The sequence below is a fragment of the Electrophorus electricus genome, chromosome 17 (genome assembly GCF_041902795.1).
Source record: "Electrophorus electricus isolate QZ-2024a chromosome 17, ASM4190279v1, whole genome shotgun sequence".
Taxonomy (NCBI): Eukaryota; Metazoa; Chordata; class Actinopteri; order Gymnotiformes; family Gymnotidae; genus Electrophorus; species Electrophorus electricus.
Window position 1 is genome coordinate 21,622,861 of NC_137513.1, and position 9,640 is coordinate 21,632,500.

The window sequence follows — 9,640 nt, forward strand, 5'->3', positions numbered from 1 at the left end:
AAACTTGCTGGTGACGTTACCGAGCTGATTTGCTACTTTCGTGTGTGGTCCTGGATCGCATTCACGTCCAGTCCATGGCCGTGTGACGTGGATAAGAACGGTCAGATTAGTCCGCAACCAGCCATGTAGCAAAATACAGGAGGGGACCCACAGCAGTGATGTTGGCAAAGCTGGGCGTCTCTCGACCTGACCGCGCACAGCGGACAAACAGCTGTCCTCCGCAGCAGCATGAAATGCGTTTATGAGGTATTAGCACATCCATTTTGCCAGTTTTAACACCCGAGTCATCTCACAAACTTTATTTGTTATTGCTGGTGATACTGGTGTGCACATGCATGCTGTTTGGGAGAACAGATGCTTTCACATTACAGACTAATACAGGTCACCTGTGATTATGAATGTGAACATCCAAAAGTAAATCCAGTCTGAGCAAAAAAATCTGGATTAAACAATGAGCCTTGTACTGTGAGCACATCCTAAAAACCGTGCCAGCACGGTTAGATCGCAGGCTGATTTCAATCAGCCCATTCCTGTAATAACGTTTCGCTGGAAGAGAAGATAATGAGATTGATTTAATGCGGTTCATTCTAATCTTTCCGTCTTCTAAATCTTTTCAGTCTTTCTATTCTCTGGACAAGCTGCGTTTCACAAATTACCAAACGATTTTTGTGGCGGTGAGAAGTTCTGCACTGCCAACCTTCTCGTTTAATTCAGACCAAGACACTCCTGGCTCAGGGCGGAATTTGGTGACAACGCATCTGTAGGTGAATGGAGCTTTTATTTTGAAGGGGCTTGAGGTGATGGCTGCTACCAGAATGAGTAACCCCTGACCCCTGTGAATGTGACTGCTCAGCATGGAGATGACCAAACAGCGCCGGGCGGAACCGGGAGGGGGACTTACGTCGTTGGTGTTGACGTGCCAGGCCATGTCGCCGTAGGAGACCAGCTGCCCGTTGACATAGCAGCGGATCTCGCTGTTCCTCCAGCGGTTGTACACATGCACCACGCTGATCATGTACCACTGGAGAGATAGATAACAAGCGTGCCCTCTCAGGTCTGGAGTGGAATGGCAGTTACGTTAACGTCATCTACTATCATTTAAAAATCAATAGTAAGTCAAAACAGTATTTTTTCAGACTTTTTTGGTATACATCGCTGTTTTGCTCGACCCCTTGTAAATGGAAACGCAAATCTGTGGCCAGCACATTCTGCTCGAGGGAGGTTGTGAGCAAGGCCACAGTCTAAGGCAGTTCCTTCTGAGCTGGGGCATGAGTAACAGATCAGCCGGGCTAAAAGACTGGAGAAAGCATGCTCATGAATGTACATGAATGTACCAGTGGACACAGTTCAGGTCTGCAAGAAGCCTGAACAAAGCACCAAAGATGAAGACATCTTCATGGCATCAGAATCACGCTGCACTTGCAGATAAAATCTAGTTTTGTATCACATGGCTACAGGAGCCATTAAAATGTGACAAAAAAGGGATTCAATCTTTGAAAACGAGTGGATTTATGTGCCAATTGAGTTTCAAACGCTTTTAAACATTTTGTTTTTCCCACAACAGTTACCCTTTTCTCTCAGTTCCCACTTCAAACGCACGGGGACATAATCGAGACAGCACAGGACATCAAGATACTCTCTGATGAACCTGAGTTCTTTCAGAGGGACCACCATGTCACTCTGTGTTTTTGTTTTTTATTTTGAAACGGCGCACGAGAACACATGAGAGAGAGCGTCTGTGCAAAAGACTTTGAGATTCTTTTGTGCCTAAAAAGATATATTTTACATACCTTACCAAAGGTATGCAACACCAAATCTGGAATCTTACGTACATATAATCAGTAACACGAAAAAGAACCAGATGCCGTCGAACACAACTCCAGCCAAGGCAAACGATAGTAGACGCAGATAAAGAACTGAAACGCTGTGCGCCAGCGTACATTAAATAAACCAATTACCAATCACATTCTTTTCAATCACTTCTATTCACTTTAAAATGATTTCACCTGCCATTAAATTCCCTCCTAATCGCCTCTAAAGGCCTCAGAGAGAGCCTGGTGGCTTGAGCTAACATCAGCATATCCATTCACCCGAGCACGAGCCGGCAGACGGACGCATCAAAGAGTCGAGCTGTTGAATTAGCCTGTTCTTCACTATTTGCCTACTACAGTTCAACAGCAGCTCAACTGCACACGTTGGAGAAAGGACATAATAAAATTAACTTTAGACACAGCGTTCATTTCTAGAGACCGACACTATGACACTCTACACGAGACGAGCCTCAGGAAAGTCATATTAGATTTGTTAAAAGTGGATTAAGGACCTGGTCCCTGAATAGGGGCACACGGGGACATTTGATTTAAAAAAAAAAAAAAAAGTTGGCAGAAGCTTTAATCTCCCTTAATCCTAAATCTAATAAATCTATATCCATTCATTTTTAGCTCACTCAGTGATGCTGCCTTACCCGAGAAAAGTTCGCTAGCAAGTCGTGACGACTCGAGGCACTTTTACCTTCCGGGGCTGGAAGTCGTACTTCACGCAGTGCTGGAATCCTTTGCCTTTGGACTTGAGCGAAGTCACAATCAAGCAACTGCCCACAAAATGAGCGGAGTAGCCGACGCCTTTACTGGTCCGGAAACTGTCAGGAAAAAAATCCCAGCCACACGTGAGATCTGGTCCTAAACACGGCGACATGCAGAAACAAACATGGACAGAGGCGTCAGGTCAGTTTGCGCAGCAGGGTTCCCACAGAGAGTAACATTATTTGTACAAGTTAAAGGTAATTAGGTTGCTAACCTGTGGTATAAGCCACCTACAACCCTACCCTGGATCAATCGTGTGAGATAAAATGATTTATTACATTTGCCAATGTTAGAATTCCCTAATCCACATTTACAGTCATGGCTTGTAGCTCTGGTGCCAAACCCGCTCTCAATCAGCTGTCTTGCTGAGACTCCCATACCATTCGACATTATCGTGTCTCTTTGATCAGACGAGCATACAGCCCCGCACGCAGAGGGCCTCGGGCAACTTTACAGGGCAGGAAGAAAACGGAGTCTGAGACAGAATGACGTCTGGCTGAGAAATGATACCTGGCTCCCGACCATACCTGAGCGTGTGGAGAACGTGAGAAACATTCAGTTCCAGGCGTGGGAGAGAGAGAGAGAGAACATGCTGTAATTAGCTAGGGGGCAACACAGTGCTGTGCTGACTACTTCTGACAGTGCGCCTTGGCCAGTTCATTCAGCAAACACCCGTGTGACCTCAGCCAAACCCTGCTGTATTACGACGCGCGTAGAGATTCCTGAACAACAGACCCTCACCCCGCCATACATCTTCACCTCGGATTCACTGGAAATGGGATTCACCGTAACGCATCAGGACAACTGGGGTTTGGAGCAGCCCTTAAAATAAACCTACACAGGAACGGCTCCGTGTGGGTTTTGTTCGGCACCTAAGGCAAACAAAGACCTTTACAACATCTGACATTGCTCAGGTCTTTAATCCGCTGCCTGCGTTTTTCTCAGGCCTTTGCCAGCACAGAGTGGAAATAGACATGTCCCAGGCGCACGCCACAGCCGAGAGCAGCCTGCTCCCGCTATCTGATCCAGGCATTAGCTTCAGTATCCCCAAACTAACACGCACCTTACTCCTTCATTTGACCGCCCTGGAAATACCAAACACCACGTAAGAATTGTCAGAGCACTGATGGTAAACAAGTTTGCTTTTCCAAAATGGTTTTCTGAAACTTGTTTACAGAGATTTCTCAGGGTCCTGACTCTGCTTTGAGGCCCAGCGTTGGCCTTGAGCACAGAGACGAAATTCGCATCGTGCATGTGCACCACTTAGAGAACTTTACACGCAGGCCTGTAAAGGAAACATGGGTATATAGAATAGTGAAGAGGCGATAACTTGGATTAATTTAGCCTATCTTGAAAACGGCTGATGCATAAAAGCTTCCTGTTTTAGACACACACACACATACGCACACACACTTCTCTCTACCCTGAGGGTTTATTGCATGTATCCTGGGAGAACTGCAGATGAACACAGCGTTTCTAGGCTACTGATCTCAGTGTTAATTACCCACAAGCCTCTGTGCATTCCGTTGGCTTGGCATTCCTTCGGCCCCGCAGACATTAAAAGACAAAAGCAACATCCGTTTCCCCCGCGGAGATCCGCTTGGGAACACGGAACATTCACCCACCCGAGGCTTGCGCTCCTGTTTGTTTAATCAGCAAAAATCATACGCAATTTACATCTGCACATCAATAATCCATCACACCAGCATAAAGTGTGCCAGCAAAGCTTAGTCTGCAAGTGGCAGGACATCAGTGTCCAGCCATACGAAACAAAGACATCCAAAAAGACCTCAAAGACGCCAGTCACGTGTTCTCTATCCGCCAGGACGACCAATCATCACCTAGACGTGGGGCATCTCGGTGGTTAAGGTACTTGAGTAGTAATCAGAAGGTGGCTGGTTCAAGCCCCACGAGCACGCTGACACTGTGGGGCCCCTGAGCAAGACCTTTAACCCTCAATTGGCCAGGTTGTACTCAGCCATAATTGTAAGTCGCTGTGGATAAAAGAGTCAGATAAATGCTGTAAACACAGATGCACAACAGACGGTGGCTCACCAGTAAAGGTAAGGCTTGTCTTTATCCATGTTGATGTTGTTGAGTGGGTCCATGCGGAACCAGGTGTTCAGACTGAAGCCATTCTGATAAGGCCATCTGGCAATGGGAGGTAATGCGATTGCCTGAGCAGAGGAAGCGCAAAATCAGTGCAAAACGCATGTGCTCTTACTACATCGTGTTCTTTTACTGCCATTTCATTTTCTCATGTTTATAAAGCACTGAGCTTTTTAACTGCACAAAAGATGCTGTGTTCATTTTTTATCACTACTGAAATACAAAAGCAGAACTAGAACAATCAGTACAAGATTAAGCAAATTCGTGTGTATCGATTCCTGCGTTAGTGCCGACAAAAATGATTTCAGATCAGCATTTCTGCTGTACAGCGCGGACCACGGCAAATGGAGACTCACAGCAGCACTGCGACCCGGGAAGTTGAAGAAGGCGTCCGGTCCGTGTCTCTGCGGCATCTGGTTCAACACACCCAGGAGCTTCACTGCATGTCTCGGCTGTGGGCGACCACACACACACGGTAAGTGCTAATGGGAACGTAGCTCCATTTGAACGCAAACATCACCGTGTGCATTTGGGCTGCAAAGTTTGAGCGGGTTTTAGGAGCTGGCGTTTTCATACTGCGCTCAGTTTCGGCAGGCCAGATATTTAAAGACAGGCTCACGTTACCGTTACACGTCGCACCCTCCGTTAGTAACAGCATGGGCCTTTCTGACAAAGAACCCTCCAATCTGTTAAGAGAGTGAGAGCTAGTGTGCCAGCATGTTTGCCATGGCAACCAACAACGCCGATACTCTTGCCAATAGCGCTCACTCCAGCCAACAGCTGAGTCGATATCTCGAGAGGCGACGGTCATTCTGTGGCTGCCCGCCCCAGCGACCTGACCGTCACAGGCTTGCCTGACAGGGACACGCCCCTGGACTGCCGGGCCCGTGGGCCCGGACAGAAGTCTGTCTTACCCACAGTCCTCCATCCCCACGCAGCATACTGAAAAGTAGCTTCAGCTCCCGCACGGTGATGCTGTAGCTGGCTAATACTCCCAGCATGTCCACCAGGAGATCTGGGGAGGAGGGACAGAAAGCGAGAGAGAGAGAGAGAGAGAGTGAGAGAGAGTAGAAGACAGACAGAGTGAGAGAGAGAGAGAGAGAGGAAGAGTGAGAGGGAGAGAGAGAGTAGAAGACAGAGACAGTAAGAGAGAGAGAGAGAGAAAGAGACAGTAGAAGACAGAGACAGAGTGAGAGAGAGTGAGAGAGAGTAGAAGACAGAGACAGTGAGAGAGAGAGAGAGAGAGAGTAGAAGACAGACAGAGTAAGAGAGAGAGAGAGAAAGAGACAGTAGAAGACAGAGACAGAGTAAGAGAGAGAGAGAGAAAGAGACAGTAGAAGACAGAGAGACAGAGTGAGCGAGAGAGCGGGAGAGAGAGAGAGAGACAGAGAAATAGGGAGAGCACGGGAGAAAGAGATAATTTCTGACAGGTCTATTGTACGTAGGTCTGCACACATCTAGGCAGATATATGTAAGCCGCTGTACAGTACAGATTATTGCACTCTGGATCCCACCATGACAATCAGAAATGCCACAGTAACGGACAGTATCCAGTGTTCTCCAAGTGTGTGAATGAGTCCAGCAACCACCCCCCACACCCCACACTCTGAGTTTAAAGGCAGAGAAGCTGAGTCATTCTCACAAAACTATTAAAAATGAAAAATGTCAGAAATAGCACGGGAGCACTCTGTATCCTGGACCAGTATGAACCTGGCTATGCACTAACAACCTGACACTCACTGTACTGCAACATTTCAGAGACCTTCCGGGCTGGGGCATACAGTAACAATTCCCCCCCGGGATACGGAACAGCTCTAATCACCCCGAGGAGGCAGGAATACAGCAAAAACTGGAGAAAGTAACAGCTGTGCATGTATCCGAGTGCACCTGCCGGCACAGTACAATGGCACTCACCACTGGTGTCTTCCAGTGCACGTTCCAGACCTGCACTAGCAGACATTTTAAAGCCAAAGTGTATCAATCACTGCCATGTAACGGCTTCATTTTACACCTGGTTAAGGACGCTGTCGCAGCAAGCGCAGCTGCTGCTTCAGAGAGAAGAACCATCACTGAACGCTCAAAAAAAAAATAATAATAAAAATGACACTGAGTGTAAATCTGCCGACAGATTGCATCGATTACAGATGGAAGAAGAAAAAAAAACAGGGCATCAGTATTTGACATTCATAAACGCGAAAGATAATTTAATATTTCTCTAAACTGCCGTTCAATCTTACTATGAAACAGACTGCAATCAATGAGATCCCCCCACCCCGATGTCCGTGTCTTTCCTAAGACCGATGAGATTTTCCCGGGAGGAGAGCATTCCTTATCCTGCCTTTCGCCTTCTCATGGGCCTGGAATGCCACCATGGGACAGAATTCTTGTACCGTGTTTATATTCTGCCCTGCCTGCTCTTCCCAGCAGGATGCGGGATGGTGACGTTGGAAGCAAACTGAACTATGTGCAAAAGGGCAACCGGAAACCGGCTGGAGCGGGTGACTGCATCTCGCTGGGTCGGAGCTGGGGCCTACCTGCGATCATGTCGTCAACTGCGTTCATCCGAAGGAGGACCTCCTGGATGAGGCCCACCTCAGTGCTGGTCTGCAGGTTGCGCACGCTCTTGCGCAGGACGGCGGTGAACATGCTCCAGATCTCGGCCTGGCACGTGACGTCGCAGTGCTCCAGCAGCTCCACCATGCACGCGACGCTCTCCGCTGCCTGCACGATGAAGTTCGTCTCCAGGTCGAACTCGCCACCCACCAGCTGCAGGGGATCAGAGAGTGGAGAGAGGGAGAGAGTTATTATATTATTATTATTAGTTGCATTTATATAGCGCCTTTCTCAAACTCAGGGTCGCTTTACAAATATCGCTTTATATTTTGAGCTCAACTAGAAAACCCGTCAGCTGGGGGGCAAGAAATAAACCAAGTCTGAGCAGCGTGTGGGGCAAAACATTCAACTGTCGTTGACAGTTAGTTATTCACAACAATTACTATTAATAGTAGTAAATAATAACCAATCATTTTATTATCATAGTTCACCGAGCATGAAATTGACCACCTTGAGCCTGGCCTTGTGCACACCATAGCCTTGGGCATTCTTCACTACCGGGCCATGAGGCAGACATGTGGAAAATAGGCATCAGTCTTGCAGTAACATTAGCATTATAAACAGACGGGTGCTGTACAGAACCCAACAGCTCGGACGCCAGGACGTGGTGGTGTCGTTATTGCACAGGGAGGTGTGGTGGTGGATGACAGCTAAACAAAAATGTGAATCAACACTGATCACCGTTCAACTGTTTGGGATGAGGCCTAGTGTGAGCTAGACTGTTTCTGGCTTCTGATTTGGCTGACAGAAGCCCCTTCAGCTTCGTTCATCGCCCCTAGCGGAGCAGCTGACTGCCTGGGCAACCAATGCGCTGTCAGCTTTCGTCCGAAGGTGCGAGGAGCCGCCCCTGCCAAACTGTAGGATGAACGGTGAGAGATTAACTGACGGTGCGCCTACGTGGAAGCCAACTACCCACGACCTGATCCATCAGATGCCCCAGCTGCTAATGAATTGCCCCGAGGCAAGAGAATGATTAACGATTAACGGAAATCCACCCAGCTGAAGTGGGATTTACACACAGCTAACATCATAAGGTAATGATGTACGATTGATTCACACTAGTTGACTCTTTACAATAGGAGAGACATGTAGCCTGGACATTCAGAAAACTGAGCTGTATAGATCCAAGAGGGCAAATAATCACGTGCCACTATGTGGCGTAAAACTGCGAGTGAGCGCGTGTTAGGAAAACTACACGCGCGCAAACAGAAAGCCGAAAGCGTGATTCCGTGCACCCGCAGACCTACAAAAAGTGCGAAAGCTGGAAGGAAAGTGTCGTTTTATTTATTTGAGCGCTAAGGGGTGTGTCGCCGAGACATATTTATTCTCCACAAACAACTAATGGTCACCCAGCGAACTGCACTAGTACAGCGCCGCTACGGTGCGCGTGGACAGTGGGCGAAGGCCTCGGCCGTCTCCGTCCCTCGTGCGCCGACCGCGGAGTTCCGCGCGCTCTGCACGCTCGTGCCAGACGCACGGGAGACTTCCGTGCGCGTTCATCAGACGACCGTGCACGCGGCGCAGAACTGCAAGTTCAAAGCTCCCAAGCGAGGAACCTTCGTGCGCCACTCCGTGTGACCCAGCCAGCGCGCCCCAGAGCGGTTGTTCGTTTCCCGGATGCGTGTAATTTTGCAGGCGCGGTGTCCAACGCTGACGTGCAACCTGTGGAAGCTCAGCGGCGCAACGGAGAGTGTGCACGACGCGACCTGCCACTTTCCGCAGACGCGTGGCGCAGTCGCGCCCGACCCACGATCTTAAGCACGCGCTTGGGCCCCGGGTATTCATTTGCTGCCATTGTTTAGCAACGCGAACGGAAACGCAGATTCAAAGAGAAATCACTCAATGGTTATTCGAGGAGCTCTAATCTTTCATTGCGGCTGTTGAGCCGCTAGATTAATCGTTAGAGTAATGGAAGTGATCCTTTTTGCGTGTTGAGTTGTCTTTTAAAAGCAACTAAAAAACACTTACAGCAAAACCAGTAAGAGGAATAAGTCGATGAACCTGTGCAGTTGTGGGGTGGAGGAGGTAATTAAATATTACGGTCAGGAATTTATGGATCGGCGTTTGGTTTTGATGGATTTTGCTTACGTAACAGCATAAGAGACGAATATCGAGTGTCAGATTGGAGGAGGCGTAAAATGTTAGCACTGGGTTATTTCATTTGTGCGAGAGGAACTCGCTTGGTAAGACATTTTTAAAGCGTTATAAGCAACAGATGAAAACACAGACGTCAGTATAATTGCAAACTCATTGATTCTCAGCGCTGCAAATTAACTGTCCAGGAGATGCTAATAATCCAAAATCCAAGCGTCTTTTCTGTGAAATGGAAATTCTTG

The 9,640-nt window shown here is 48.1% G+C and overlaps 1 protein-coding gene across 4 annotated transcripts in view; it reads right to left on the reverse strand.

Moving 5' to 3' along the window:
- Positions 1 to 9,640, reverse strand: part of nbeab (neurobeachin b) — a 189,152-nt gene that overhangs the window by 141,042 nt on the left and 38,470 nt on the right. For all 4 annotated transcript variants that reach the window (XM_081700540.1, XM_081700539.1, XM_081700548.1 and 1 more), the window contains exons 2-7: positions 7,226 to 7,457; positions 5,606 to 5,706; positions 5,048 to 5,143; positions 4,638 to 4,759; positions 2,512 to 2,638; positions 902 to 1,021 (exon numbers count right to left, since the gene is read on the reverse strand). In XM_081700540.1, coding sequence (XP_081556666.1) covers positions 902 to 1,021; positions 2,512 to 2,638; positions 4,638 to 4,759; positions 5,048 to 5,143; positions 5,606 to 5,706; positions 7,226 to 7,457 — 798 coding nt within the window. The remainder of the gene's footprint in view (positions 1 to 901; positions 1,022 to 2,511; positions 2,639 to 4,637; positions 4,760 to 5,047; positions 5,144 to 5,605; positions 5,707 to 7,225; positions 7,458 to 9,640) is intronic.